The sequence below is a fragment of the Sus scrofa genome, chromosome 18 (genome assembly GCF_000003025.6).
Source record: "Sus scrofa isolate TJ Tabasco breed Duroc chromosome 18, Sscrofa11.1, whole genome shotgun sequence".
Taxonomy (NCBI): Eukaryota; Metazoa; Chordata; class Mammalia; order Artiodactyla; family Suidae; genus Sus; species Sus scrofa.
In genome coordinates this window covers 26,082,503-26,098,220 of record NC_010460.4, presented here as the reverse complement: position 1 = coordinate 26,098,220, position 15,718 = coordinate 26,082,503, and the positions used below count along the sequence as shown (strand labels likewise).

Here is a 15,718-nt window from a genome sequence, read left to right as displayed (position 1 = left end):
TCACTACTTCAGGATAAATATCCCAAATACCAAGAGCTGTCCCTCACCTGTTTCCCCTCTTGGACTCCCCATCTTCCAGGTGGATGATCTCTGGGCACACTGCAATTAGGAAACATATGTTCTCCAGGGCAAAGTGGAATTAAGTCTTATTTTCAATGATGGGTTTAATTGTACTTGTGCCATAAAGTTACTAAGCGATCTACTTTTGTAAGTCAGCTATGCATATAATTATGCACTATACCATTACCCATTACCAATATCAGCATCTGCTATTAATTGTAAAATGCAAAAGCAGATTACTCGGATATAATGAACCTCTATCTCTGCGGGAAGCCCATCTAAAGAACTGAAATCTCATAACTGATAATGCCAACTTGCTATTGAAAGTCTTTTGATGAAAATATGAAAAAAACCTTTTAAAATAATATGGGCCATCAATTTGCACATGTATAATGGTGTGGCTTCTCTTAACATTAAAATTCATGTAACCAGCATTTATAGGCATCCTGAAAGGAAAGCATCTCATTATAAATACTACTAGTAAAAGTGAATTCTGCCTTTAAACAAAAAAAAAAGTATGAAATGTTTAATTGATTGCTTTTCAACTAATAAAAACTGAAGTGAATATATCCATATTCAGACTTTGTGGAGAGATACGGTAAATTTATTCATGTTTTGTCATTCTCATGATCAATATTGGTTATATTATCAGTATTAATCACTAAAGAAGGTAGAAATTATTACATACGTAGCCCAGTAATTTCCCATATTGACTTGCCATTCCTGAAAACTAACAAATGGATTAAGTTTACCCTAGGGAGTTGATAGGTTTCAATTCACGTGTCTACACTTATATCTATACTGTAATCATCTGGGGGTTTTTTGCCTTTTGTTTTTTAGATTTTTTTCTGCAAAATGGTTCATTATCCCAGGAGGAGGCCCTCCCTGGGACTCACATCCCAATAAATGTCTGTCTGTCTGTAATCATCTGTTTTTTTAAAAAATCCTCTTGAGTTATGATGAGTTATGATGTATCTGAATATATCCACAATTATGTCCATGATTAATATCTTAGAAATATTAAGTACAATTTCCTGTTTTATGAAATCAACAGGACTTTAACATTAAACTTGTTAGTTGATCATCCCTACTACAGACACCAATCAATATTCAGCTTCACCTTAAAAAAAAATGAGGGAGTATAATCACTGAGGAACTGAGACACTGATCCAATAATCCTTCATTCAATATATAATATCTTATACATGCCTTTTCATTCAAAGCCAAAATGTTACTAAGCATAATATGTTTAAAATAACATCCAAACACAGTATCAGTAGTGTGAGGCATGACCACAATTATTTCGATGATCTTTTAAAATAAACTACCTGGGTTATTCAGTGCCTTCAATGATTCTGATTACAAGTTAATTTTCCTTCCCTCCGAATGCATATGTTGAGGCTCTAATTCCCTGTAACTCAGAATGCGATCTTATTTAGAAATAGAGTGAATCTCTGCAGATATAAGTAGTTAAGATGAGGTCATATGGGAGAAGGGTAAGCCCCTCGTCCAGAATGACTTGTGTCCATATGAAAAAGGGAAATCCGAAGACAGACGCACACAGGGAGAATGTCACAGAAAGATAAAGGCAGAGGTCTGGGTAATGCTAATACAAGCCAAGGAACAGCAGTGACTGCCCAACCACTGGAAGCAGAGGGAGAGGCCCAGAACAAATTCTTCCTCACACATCTCAGAAGGAACCAACCTGCTGACACCTTGGTCTCAGAATCATAACCTTCAGCCCTGCAAGACAATAAATATCTATCATTTGAGCCACTCACTTTGTGGTACTTTCTCACCCTAGGAAGACTAATACAATTCTGCATCTCTTGAAAACATGAGGCACTTCACTTTGGGACATGCCTTTGGAGCCCAAAACACTTTCTTTTGGATATCCTTAAACGTTGCATGAATTTTCTTAGCAGCCTAAAGTTACCTGTATCTAAGACATGAATCAGATCAAACATTTGTGTGGGTAATCCAGCATCTTCTTCACATTTGTTAATTTACACTATAAACTAATAAAACTGATTTTTGTGCAATTCCACAATTGACTTTGGCAGACAGCCTAAAAAATGTTTTGAAGGATAGGAGTATTTCTAGAGAAGAACATATATGTATGTACGTGTGTGTGTGTTGTATTATGACTGGTATAAATTGCTGCTTTATATTAAGATGATTTGTGGTACCTATATACTTGCCTGGGAAATGATCTCAGGCCATCAGCCTGAACAGCCTCCCTTTCACCTGATTTACATGGTGAACCTACATGCTAGATCAAGACTACAGCAAAATGTCTGTAAAGATGGAACTGTCTTATATCTGCGCTGTCCTATACAGGAGATGTTAGTCCCAAGTGGCTCTTGAGCACCTAAAATGTGGCTTGCGCACAGGAGGAAATGAAAATTTTAGTTTATTTAACTTTAATTTGAATATCTACACGTGGCTACTGGCTACTCTACTGAAATGGAGTACTTCTAGATTTTAATTTCTCCTGCTAATAAAGATTGAAAAGCAATCTTAAAAAAAAAAAATGAAGGAATAGGAAAACTTTTTTTTTCTTTTTTGACCACCCCGCCCCCCAGCATATAGAGTTCCCAGGCTAGGCATCAGATCCAAGCTGCAGTTGGGACATAAGCCGAAGCTGTGGCAACACCAGATCCTTAACCCACTGTGCCAGGCCAGGGATTGAACCCGCATCACAGTGCTCCAGAGAGGTTGCCAATCCCGTTGCGCCACAGCAGGATCTCTGGGAATAGGAAAGCTTCTGCTAACAAAGGAATAACTGGTGATTTTGATAAATTCTCCCAGAAAGCATAAGTACGAAAGTTCCTTGGCCACTTGACAACTGATTTTAATCCCAGCGAGCACCTAACTTCTTTAAATCAGTTACTAAAATGAACATCATGATCATTAGCCAGTAGGGGGACCTGAAGAGTTGAAGACAGCATTTTCTCTGGAGAGTGGAGGTTTTTTTGGTTTTTGTTTTTGTTTTCCCTTACATATGATTTAATCTATGTGGAAATCCTAAAATATATATTCTGCTCAAGAACTCTAAACTTTGTCTTCCCACATGGCCAGAGTGAGTCACATGCATCTGTTTTCAAAGCACCCATAAGAGGTGGCAATAGAGCTTGGTTCTAGAAAATACAATACAAAATCCAATTAATTCCGAACCCTAGTTCTTTCCCAGTTTTCTTTGTTAAAATGTGATTAGCATTCAGATTTTTATACTGATTTTTATCCTTATCCTTTTTCTCTGTAAATCAGATCCTTTTTATTTGGACAGAAGAGGCAAAATGCCCTGGCATGTTGTTGATTCTTTACTTAAAAGTCATTGCAAGAAAAGTTTTATGCATGATAAGTTAATGACACATGGCCTTTACCTCTTGATAAAGGTCACTGAGATCTTCCTGGTGGGCTTGTTTAGAACATCCTGGGAATTCCTTAACACAACAAGAATCCGGGGGCCAGTCCATCTCTGTCATTTCCAGCCAGTCGGTGAAATACACAACTCCACAGCACTTGAACTGCCAAAGAAAGACCAGTCAGGCTCAGAAACTACAAAAATACTTTCTTACCTTATAGGAGATTAAATGCTAGATTTCTTAAATGTTTGTACCCAGAACTAAAGTCACTACCATCATCACCTAATGATATATGTACATTCTACACTGACGACAGAAATGTAGGAAAGGCCTCCGTCAGGGAACAAGTCTGCACACTAATGCCCATAACATGTGAAAAGAGATCAGACATGATGGAGTCTCACCCCCAAAATGTGAGATCCTCCACAAGGGATCATACAGGATAAAGTTAGTGCACACGGTAATGAAACAAACAGCTGAAATCTCATGCTTAATATTAAACCTCTAGCCACCAGGGAACAGTTGATCAATCTCTTTGCACATTGCCTAGTTACCAATTTAACTGCTTAACAAATTCAAATATTATATGAAAAGTTTCCCTAATCTCTGTAAAAAGATTTGTTGGCCAATAGCCCACATCACAAAGATTATCTGACTCAGATTCATTAACGGGTAAATTTCCCAAAAATGTTGAGATATAAACAGGTTTGGCCAGCAAATTTTTATTTAGCTGAGTGAGAATCTTGAAAAAAAACCCAAACCTTATACTCCACCACCATAATCTTAGAAGAAACAGTGTGTCTTTAGCTTAAATAAAGTTGGATTTAAGACAAATTATATTGTCTTTTTCTTTTTCTTTTTTTAAGTCTCCTTTGATGAAGTATTAACAAAAACTTTCTCTGGCCAAGGTTTAGAAACACTGCTTAAGGACATATGTAGATTAGATTCAAAATCATTAACTATGACAATTTTCTGCCCTTGGGTGGGGGTTACTTTTCCTTACAGTCCAAAGCAAGGACTATGGGGCAGTCACTGAGAGGAATTTTGCCAAGAGTGACTGGCTTCGCAAATGATGCAGCCCCAGCAGATCAGTCTGTGCTCAGGGTCAACACTGTATCATAAAATATCACAATCTACCATTTCAAAATTCAACTAAAATAGCCTTTAAAGAATTCTGAACTTCTTATGTAAAATGAAACCAAAAAATACAAAAAAAAAAAAAAGATTTTACAGTTTTTCATTTGCCTAAAGATCTAATTTTTAAATTAGAAAAAAAATCTATAAATGATGAGTGACCAATGTTATGAGAGATACTAAAATTTTCCAAGAAACTTTAAAAATATTTTTTCGTATTTTCCTTTCATAAACTTGCTCTAAAAGCCACAAGTATGCCACAAACATCACAAATTAAGTCAAACATAATGTAACATCATGTATTTTACAGAAGGCGTTGAGTAGCCATAAAAAACACGTGTAGTAAAAAGATCACTTTCTAAAAATCATAACCTACATTTCCAAGTCAGTCTTTTTAAAATCCTTGCACACAGAGAAAACCTAGCTCTCTCATTTCCTAAAGACGTGTGTTTTTCTAGGTTGATGACAGAAGGACCATTCTTAGAATATTCTAACTCTGTCCACAATAGAACAGTCCATTTATCTGGCTTTGTCAGGAAATGAGGTGCTCCACAGAAATGATTTTTCCAAATAACTACGGCATTTCACGTTCAAGGCCAAACACTATTTTTTAACAAGTAACTGAGATTTTTCTTTTTCTTTTTACATAGCTGTTTTTCTTCATCAATAGAAGATACTGGGAGTTCCTGTTAGGAACCCTGCTAGTACCCATGAAGATGTGGGTTCAATCCCTGGCCTTGCTCAGTGGGTTAAGGATCCAGCATTGCCGTGAGCTGTGGTGTAGGCTGCAGATGCAGCTCAGATCCAGCGTTGCTGTGGCTGTGGTATAAGCTGGCACCTGGGGCTCAGATTCAATCCCTAGCCTAGAGAACTTCCATATTCTGCAGCTGTGGCCGCATATAAAATAAAATAAAACAAAATGAAATTTAAAAAAGGAAGGTACTGAATTGGTGCTGAAATTTTTCCTGAAAACTTCCCTCAGCAAACCCATTCTTATGCACACATGACGATGATCTACGTCTCCTTGGAGTGTTCCTGCCTCCTTTAAAATCACACTGCAAAATACGGCCACTCTTGCTAACGTGGGGTCACACCGGAAAGTTCCACCAACATTTTACGTATTCTTCATATGGAATTTAAACCCACGCCATAGCAGCGACTGGGTTAAGGGTCCTGCTTAACTGGAACGGGTTGAGAGGAACCCTTAACCCGCTGCGCTACAAGAGAATTCCTGTAAATTCATTTCTTAGCATCAGGGTTTTTCCCAAGGTATTAAATAAACATCATCGGAGCTTCATTGAGAGTCCACTACAGTGAGGTACCTGCCCAGAACTGCACAGAATGAGGAGTCAGGAAAACGGGTGCCTGACAAGGTCAATTTTAGGGATGGGGTGTTATTAGCTGAATTTTCCTCCCACCCCCACCACCAAAATTCACCTTGAGGTTCTAACCCCTAGAATGTAACTCTATTTGGAAATAAGGTCTTTACAGAAGTAATTAAGTTAAAATAAGGTCATAAGAGTGATCCTGATCGCATATGACTGATGTCCTTACAAGGAGAGGAAATTTAAACACTGACACAGAAGGAAGATGACCTGAAGAAACAGGAGACGAGAGAAGCCTCCAAAAAAAAAAAAAAAAAAAAAAAAGCAATGCCCTGATCTCAGACTTCTAGCCTCCAGAGCTGTGGTACTTTGTTATGGGGCAGCCCTGACAAACTACTCCAAGGGGCTTTTAAAAACTCTTTTAGAGAGTTCTCTTGTGGTGCAGTGGCTTAAGGATCTGGCATTGTTACTGTAGTAACTTGGGTCTCTGCTGTGGCACAGGTTCAATCCCTAGCCCAGGGACTTCCACATGCGGCAGCCAAAAAAAAAAAAAAAAACCTCTTTCAGGATGCCCAGAGGTCTCCACCACCTTCACCACCTTCTGTGTGAAACGGGCCTATGATATGGTGGAGGGAACTTACCATACAAAAATCTAAATCTAATAATATGCGTGCTATTACTTGCAGTGCTCTACTTAGGTTGAGCCCCTCATTGTACCATTAGGAAAAAAAGCTCCTTTTGTTTTTTAACCTGGATTAGCATGGTCTACATCACAAATCTCAGAAAATCAAGAGCTTTAGGCAGTAGCTGAACACAGCTTACCATAAATTCCCTAATGCTTCACTTATTTTTCCCTTCATGTTGTTTTTAGTATAAATGAAGAGTAAACAAATGAAGCCAGGAAGCATTTAAATAAACAGGAAATCTGTGTTGCAATGATAATTTTCACCATCTCAACAACTGTAACACAAAGAGCCAGATTTGGAGATGAGCCTGGACTTGAACCTCTGCCCGTAGCCAAGACAGTGTAACTGAGCAGAGAGCTGGCCATCTACCGTGCGAGACACTGATTCTCAAACGCTTTGTGGTGCAACTTTAAATGACATTAAAGGAAAGAGATATACTTGGTCATTGGAGAGTGTCACTCCAATCACAAGGAAACTGTTTGGGAGAAGAACCTGGCTTGAATTAATGGTTAGCTTCAAATCACCAGATTTTAAACATCTAAATAGAATCCCTGTTTGAGAAAACGATGGGACACAGTGTTTGAGGGAAGTTAGGTAAGGAAAGCTAAAAGCACCTAACTTGGCAACATTTCTGTTAATAACCATAAGTTAAATGAGATCAAACTTATGATCTCATTGGACCTTCACGATACCCTGAGGAGCCAGGTACTTTTATTAACCCCATTTTACAGATAAGGAGACTGAGGCTTAAGGACGTTAAGTAAATTAAAGAAGCTCATGCAATGGTAAGCAGTGGAGCCCAGAATCTGAACGAGGTCTTTCTGACTAGAAAGCTTGTGCTTTTAATGATATACTGAGTCCTAATTCCCAAATGAGACCCATTATTTTAAAATTTTAAATGATGTTTAAATTACAGATAGTTCTAAAAGTCATGAAAAATTATCTATTTAAATAGAGCTTGGGTCATTTTCAGGGAATTCTCATTTAAAAAGTAAAATTTATGGTAGTTTAGCAAAATGGCTTTTAAGAAATTCTAAAATAGATGTGAGTCTGATCCTGTACAGCAGAAATTGATACAACATTGTAAATCAACCATACTCTAATAAAATTTTAAAAAATAGATGTTAGCCACGTGAAGCGAAGGGGAAACGGTGAACATGGGAAGAAAAGCAGGGTCTGGAGCTTCTTGAAGTATTTCTCTGTAAGGAACGAGACCAGTGGTAACTGAATCACGGGTTTAGCTTTTCAGCCCAGAGAAAATGACCAAAGGCAAAGCTTTGAACATATGTTCTGAGAGTGTGCCATTTACTCCATACCCTCTACCTCAGAAATTGCAGCACTTACCTCCCTCTGAAAAAAATTCCAAGCATGAGTAAGCCACCGATATCTTGGCAAGCCATAATTTGTCATTCTGGCTTTCAGCGTGACCATGTCTGACCACTGTACTGGAACCTGGAGGGAAAACACCAAAATATCAACAACTGTAACATGCAAATAGCCACATTCAGACACATGTACCTTCACACCTTCACAAACACGATCACTCACAGACTCATTCACATACTTGGAAGGTACTGCAATTGACAAACACGATTTTTTTTGTCTTTTTAGGGCCGCACCTACAGCACAGGGAGGTTCCAGGCCAGAGATGGAATCGAGCTGCAGCTGCTGGCCTATGCCACAGCCACGGCAGCATTGGATCCAAGCCGCATCTGCGACCTATGCTGCAGCTGGTGGCAACACCAGATCCTTGACACACTGAGGGAGGCCAGGGATCGAACTCATCCTCACAGAGACAACGTCAGGTCCTCTACCTGCCATGCCACAACAGGAACTCTGGCAAATATTATTTTAAATTTATATTTGTTTGTGGTCTAAGTTAATCTTGGGGTTATTAAACGCTTATTGAACCATCTCCACAGCAGATTTTTTGGTACTAAATGAGGAAGTACTTCATATTAAGCAAAATAATGTGAAGTCATTGAATGCCAATATCAAGTTCAAGGAAATCACAAAACAAGGAAACTCTATGTCCCATAGATATGCCTGAAGAGCTCCTCATAACCAACCATCCCTGCTAAAAAATGCCATCGGATTTGATTTCATAATCCTATAAAATTGTTCTTTGAAGTGACTGCAGATTATGGCGCTAAAATAAAGAGAGAAGAATGAAGACGGGAGAGAGAGGTCAGCTCCATACAAGCCTCATTCTAGAATAAGCTTGTAAACACCCTTCCAAAAACTGGGTTTGCTAGACTTCTAGAAAATGCTAGAATGCTAGAAAAAATAATTCTGAAATTAAAGCAGTTTTTGGTGCCTTGACTCTCAAGGCACCTACCATGCATCCTTTGACAGATGTTTAATCATGACATAGCTTCAGATACACAACACAACAGTTCGCTAGAAATCTAGTCAGCATCTCCTGCTATGTTTGTCAACAGTGCCACAGGAGAAATGGGGTCAGACAAATCCTGCTCTCTCCACACATGCGGTATTAAAGTAACTCTCGGTTAACCAGACAGACCTCCACATCTGGTCTATGAAGCAACACGGGCTGGGCTTAGTCAAGCAAATTGGATGCTAACTCAAGATTAATATTATTTTGAGATCTCATTTTTAAAAATCTTAATATCAATAGTAGTTGAGAAACTCCTGGCCACAGGAGTTTTTTCCTTTGTTAATTTTCTCTTTTTATTACTTGGAAATGTACAATAGAAAACACCCCCAACACATGGGCACACAACTTTGTTCCCTAAATAATGAGCTAACTGGGTATATTTTGTGTTCATATGGTTTAAGCAAAGTTCAGAGGACTAACTAACCAAAGTTCAAGCTAGTCACCATAAATTCTTATTATCTCAAGTCCTTTTGAACATAAAATAAATGGAAGTGAAAGAAATTCTCTAGAAATGTATAATCTGAAATGGTTAATATTATTGACAGATTTTATCTAGAGGAGGAATGATGACTAGGTGAACATATATGAAAAACAGAAATAATGGGCCAAGAGGTTGTGTGATGCCGAATCTCTTGATTTGGTTATTAGACCAGTCTTATTTTTCATTTATTTGCCAAAATCGGTAGACGTTGTTTCCCCCTTGTGACCACAATCGATCTGAGACCAAATATGGCAAGAAATAGAGGCGATCTCGGAGGTTCTGGCACAAAATGCCCCGATCTGGCCATAAAGGAAAACACACGTGTATTGGCTCCTTGCATGGAACAGCTAAGAGCACAAAGCCCATTCTATGCAAAGGCTGAGTGCTGCAAATTTGGCAGCTAATAAACTTTAACAGCACTTTTCATTCACACTGCTATTAGGGCAAAAGCAATAAAAGAAAAAAAAAAAAAAAAACTCTGACAAACTTTTTTCCTAAAGGACCACTTTCCACACTTCACTTTTAAACAGCCCTTGTTTTATTCTGGTGACTTAACGGGGGAAGATTTATTCAAGCAAAACAGTGACGTGTGCCCTCCGCTGACATGGCAGCGTACACCCACCTAGGACCACTGCGACTCTAAGAAAATACTTTGCAGATCGCCCCTTCACAGAATAGAAGAAAGTATCTAAAATTTCTTTCCATCCCCTCAAGTTCCTTAGAATTATACTAGGATCAAAATATTTCCTTTCAGATACCTTAAATTAATTCACTTCGAATGTGGTGTAACCTAGGAGATGTATCAAATATCAGTATGACATAAACACTATACAAACCATTTTAAAAATCTACTAGAAAGCAACCTCATTTCTAAACATCTTTTAATGACCAAAAAGAACACAAAAGCTGAGATGGGGAGATCAAGAATTAATTACACAATTTACTATTTATTGCTTGAATGTTAAAGAGATCCATGTTTTTTGAAAACAAAACAAAACAAAAAATTAGAAAGACACCGAAACTGAGCCCCTAGAACCGATTATTTTTTCACTCCCTTAATACACCAAGCTTCTAGGGATGGTGCGAAAATATGATTCTCAAAGGCGATGAAAGCATTCCCATTTTAATGGGAGATTTCGTTAGAACCTGCCCTGACTTTTCAATTTTTAATAGAGAAAAAAGCAACCATAAATTCTCTCTTCTTACTGAGAGTTGTCATACACTGAAAGGAGCAGGGTTTTTCAGAGGGGTTCAGCCGCGTGGCAGTGCCAAAGCATCGTTTCCATGTAAATTGAAGTATGCAGAGGACCCACTAGTCTGTAATTACCACTTAGTATTCAAACAGAGTGTCACATACAGTAGCAGATTCACCTCAGAATCCTTAACAACTGCTTCGGTCCCAGAAACGTCTTCAATTTTCTTACGCAACTTCCACAACGCCGCTCAGAAACAAATATTAAAGAATCTCCTTCTCTTCCTAAGAGCTCTTAAATTTTAAAATGTTGAAGACGCACCCAGGGAACTTGCCACAAATGCAAATGCATGGTCCCTGCCTCTCCCTCTCTTTTGACTGAGCAGATCTGGCCTAGAGCCCTATCGTGTGCATTTTAAAGAACTGCCCTGGGTGACTCCTGCGGTAGGCAGTCCAAAGACTACGTGTGGGAAAAACCATCATCTTCCTGAAACAGAATCACTCTATGAGGCTCATAGTGGAAAAATCTGACCTGCCACCATGAACACAGACAGGCTTTACAGACTTGTAAAGATGCTGGACCTCATTGATGATCAATGCCCCAATTTTCACCAATGAACCGAGCAAACATTAAATAAGTCACAATGCTCAATGGAGCAGAGGTGAAGTGTAAGTGGCAAACCAAGCATGGCTGGTAAAATCTTAAGGTTAAGAAATGCTTATTGTCCTTCATTCTAACGCACACTTTTTTTTAAATTTTTTATTGTTATTTCCCTAATACAATTTTTTTTCCTACTGTACAGCATGGTGACCCAGTTACACATACATTTCTTAATTTGGAAGATGGTTCAGCTTGATGGCAAACAGAAGGTGCAGGCGTCTTAGCCATTAGGATGCAGCTGCAGTTGGCAGCTTAGAAGGTTTTTATATAGATTTTCAAGCTTTCTCAAGTCCGGTTGCAAATGTAAATATTTCCTATTATATACTCAGAACCTGGTGAAATTATTTTAGGACATGTATTATTTTTAGCCTATCATATCCATGTTTAAGCAATCTGTGGAATTAAGTTCACGTATCAGAGTAGAGCAAATGAAATATTACCAATTAGGCTCTGGAACTATGCTTTCGACTTAGAAGAGAAAATGGTATGTTTCAGAAGCATTGGGACTATCCATCGTTACCATTCAGCATAAAAACATTAATAACCATGTGCCAACAACTCCAGAGTATCTGATTTATAAGACGGAGGGAATATTGTTTCAGATTGTGATTATATTCCATTTTGAACTCACCATGATTTCCTGCTCATATGTCCAAACACCACAAGCCAGTTCTACACAGAAAATGACAAGCAAACTTCCAAAATACTGTAGAAGAAGAGAAAATGAACACTGTTAGGATAGAATCAAAGTAAAATATGGTCACGAGAGACAAGCTCAATATTATCAGTGTTGTTTATTCAACAGACAAGAAACCAGAGGCACATATTCAAGAGCTCTCTCCCCCCGGAGGAGATGGGGGCAATTTTAGCAAATTTTGAGACATCTGCAGACAACAGTTACTGCTCACCTAAGCGGGTCCCCTGGACAGTGCTCTATTTATTAAATACTTTCATGATTAATTCACTCAATGGATAAGACCACCTCATCTTACAAATGAAGACATTAGGAAAAAAGAAGACAGCATGATATGATTTGCTCAAGAATGTGCATAAGAGATTTTTGGAGTTCCTGTCATGGCTCAGTGGTTAATGAACCCGACTAGCATCCGTGAGGACATGGGTTTGATCCCTGGCCTCGCTCAGTGGGTTAAGGATCTGGTGTTGCCGTGAGCTGTGGTATAGGTTCCAGACACAGCTCAGATCTGGCGCTGCTGTGGCTATGGCATAGGCCAGCAGTTGCAGCTCCAATTCGACCCCTAACCTGGAAACCTCCATATGCCACAGGTAGGGCCCTAAAAAGACAAAAGACAAAAAAAAATAAAAAAAAAAAAAAAAGGGCATGTGCATAGAGATTTTAGAAACCTAGACCACTGCAGCTGCGTTCTTGGTGCGGGTTGGCCCTTGCCACTTCTCCAGCTTTGGAGGCAAATCGTAAAAGGGTGAGAAAGAATGGGCTCTTTGAAAATTCACTCATTCCGGCAGAATTCCAACAACGCCACGGCTGCCATGACCCCTCCCCTCCATTTACAGTGCCAGCCAGGTTGGGGGGGAACAGGCAGTGAGGATCACTGGTTATTCCTCTTCCTGGAATGACAGCTCTATGAAGGGCAGGAGCTTTACTGTGTTCCCATCTCAAAGAAGGTGCTCCACAAATATTTGGTCCATAATATATGAATAGGTAAGAATACATGAAGACAGGAGTTCCCCCTGTGACGCAGTGGGCTAAAGGAGCTGGCATCGTGGCTCAGATTTGATCCTTGGCCCCAGGAACTTCCATATGCCACGGGTGCAGGGGGTGGGGGGGGAGGGGAACAAAAAAGAATATATGAAAGAAGACTAATAGGATGGGAGGCAACTGGGAGCTGCCTTGGACTGAGGGATCAGGACAGGCTGCCTTCGGAAGATGATCTTCAGGTTGTCCGTGCTGTCATAAAATTGGGTTGTGACAATTGTTGCGCCACTATAAATGTAATAGACTTCATTCAGTAATTTAAAAAAGTCAGTGCTGTCAAGGAGAAGGCAAGGCTACTAAGATTGTGGGAAAGTAATCTAGGAAGAGGAAAGAGCCAGAGCAAGGCCACCGCTCGGGTGAGCTAGTTAGTTAAGAACTCAGTGGTGGGGATTCCTGTTGTGACGCAGTGGTTGGCAAGTCCGACTGGGAACCATGGGGTTGCGGGTTCAATCCCTGGCCTTGCTCGGTGAGTTAGGGATCCGGCGTTGCCGTGAGCTGTGGTGTAGGTTGCAGACGCAGCTCAGATCCTGTGTTGCTGTGGTTCTGGTGTAGGCCGGTGGCTATGTCTCCGATTAGACCCCTAGCCTGGGAACCTCCATATGCTGCAGGTGCGGCCCTAGAAAAGGCAAAAAGCCAAAAAAAAAAAAAAAAAAGAATTCAGTGGTCACCAAAGCACAGGACCGGGATGGGGTGGGGGGAGTACAGTGGGTGCAGCAGATAGACTAGAAGGTACAAAGAGCCAGATCTTCGTGAGCATGGAAAGAATTCTGGATTTTATTCAAAGCGAAATTCATTAGCAGGTGACATGGTCTGATATATGCTGTAAAAACATAATTCTGGCTGTTTTCTGAAAAATGACTTATAGGAAAGCAAGCGTGTGCTTAGGGAAACCAAGTAAAAGACTGCTGAACGAGGGTCGTAGCAGGGAAATGGGAAAAAGTGGACTGATTGAGGATCGTGCACCATCAAGGTTTAAATGCTGGGTTTCTCTGCTCGTAATTCTTGCCAAAAAAGGGAAGGGGAAAATAAAAGAGACAGGAATTTGAGCTGATTTTCTACTGCTTCCATGATCCATCCCTCATGATTTAAAAATACAAATTACTGATATCAGTTTTAATAGGCTTCTTTCATATGCAAAATAAAGAAAATAATAGCTATAAAATCTCTTAGACAAACATGTTTAAAAATAATAATTTGATACAAAAGATACAGTAATGGTTTCTTAAGAGGATCCCATTTTATAAGCCCCTTTATTTTCAGCACATACAGGATTCCTGATCAGCTTCAATCTACTCAGATCTCATTTCCAAGTATTACCTGACTTTGAAGATCTTGGCCTTAAAATAAGAAAAAGAGATTTTGTGAACACAGTACTCCAAGTCAGCTTTTCTCCACATTCTCCTTGGTACTTTGCTGAAGAGATGTCTCGACATGAACAATACTGCATTCACGCCTTATGTTACAAAAAGACCAAATGTTCAATAACTGTATGCTGGATAAATTTTCTTATCTTTGATAAGTCTCTAGGAGAGAGTGAGATTCTAGGGAAAAAAATTACACCATGGGATACTTTTGCCTTCTCAGATCTCTAAAGTAAATTCTTTTCAAAATTGACTTCTAGTTACAATGAAAACCAAGAAAAACCGAAAAGGTAGGATCTGTCCAAAGAGGAAACTTGGGCATGGATGTGAATTTGACGTTGCCTGGGGACCACCATGCAGATTTCTGGATGGATTTTTAAGCCTTTTACATTTCATTTCCATTTCTTGTCCCCTGACTGAAGATGTCTCTGCTGCACCAGCAGAAAGGCATAGATGTACATATACGTGAGTGCCTAAAAGTTACATACATGCAATAGCTTGTAGCTGTCCAGGCTGGTGGATTCAAAAGACAGTGTAAACTACAGGCATGGCATCAACATGACTTCCTAAAGTAAGCCTTCCAATGAACAAGCAAAACCATAACATAAGCCACTCCAGGAATGCATATGTAAAGCACGTAGATTTTAAACAATGTCTCATTACGAACTCAAAGCTAAGATGATCCATCGTGGGAGAGAAGGGGTAAACATCCATATGAGCTGGACACTCTTTCAACTGGGAAAATGCATCTTTCGGCTCTGATGGTCTCATGCGAAATTCATCCCATATAAAGCACTTCCTCTGTCTTTATTCTACTTACAGTCAGGGGCACAGATTTATTAGACCTTGAGATGGAAAATACAAGTTTCCTCAACATTACAAAATATCCTTGGAGCAAATTAAGTCTAAAAAATGTAATTCGACTAAAACTTTTTTGCAGGTGGTGCTACAGCTTCACGGTCAGCTGTCTTTGCTTTGTCGACACTATATTGGTCTCCTCCATCCTGTCTTCTGATTTCAAGGAAAATTTTAAATGTCAAATCTATCCTTAATACAAAATAGGTAGATGGGAGTTCCCGTCGTGGTGCAGTGGTTAACAAATCCGACTAGGAACCATGAGGTTGCGGGTTCGGTCCCTGCCCTTGCTCAGTGGGTTAAGGATCCGGCGTTGCCGTGAGCTGTGGTGTAGGTTGCAGATGCGGCTCAGATCCCTCGTTGCTGTGGCTCTGGTGTAGGCCGGTGGCTACAGCTCCGATTGGACCCCTAGCCTGAGAACCTCCACATGCTGCTGGAGCGGCCCAAGAAATAGCAAAAAAAAAA

At 39.6% G+C, this 15,718-nt stretch overlaps 1 protein-coding gene across 6 annotated transcripts in view; it reads right to left on the bottom strand.

Annotated features, from left to right (window-relative positions):
• Positions 1–15,718, bottom strand: part of TSPAN12 (tetraspanin 12) — a 66,280-nt gene that overhangs the window by 14,704 nt on the left and 35,858 nt on the right. For 5 of the 6 annotated variants that reach the window (XM_013985638.2, NM_001244673.1, XM_021078478.1 and 2 more), the window contains 3 exon segments: positions 11,937–12,011; positions 7,918–8,025; positions 3,447–3,590 (listed from right to left, as the gene is read on the bottom strand). In XM_013985638.2, coding sequence (XP_013841092.1) covers positions 3,447–3,590; positions 7,918–8,025; positions 11,937–12,011 — 327 coding nt within the window. 6 annotated transcript variants of the gene reach the window in all.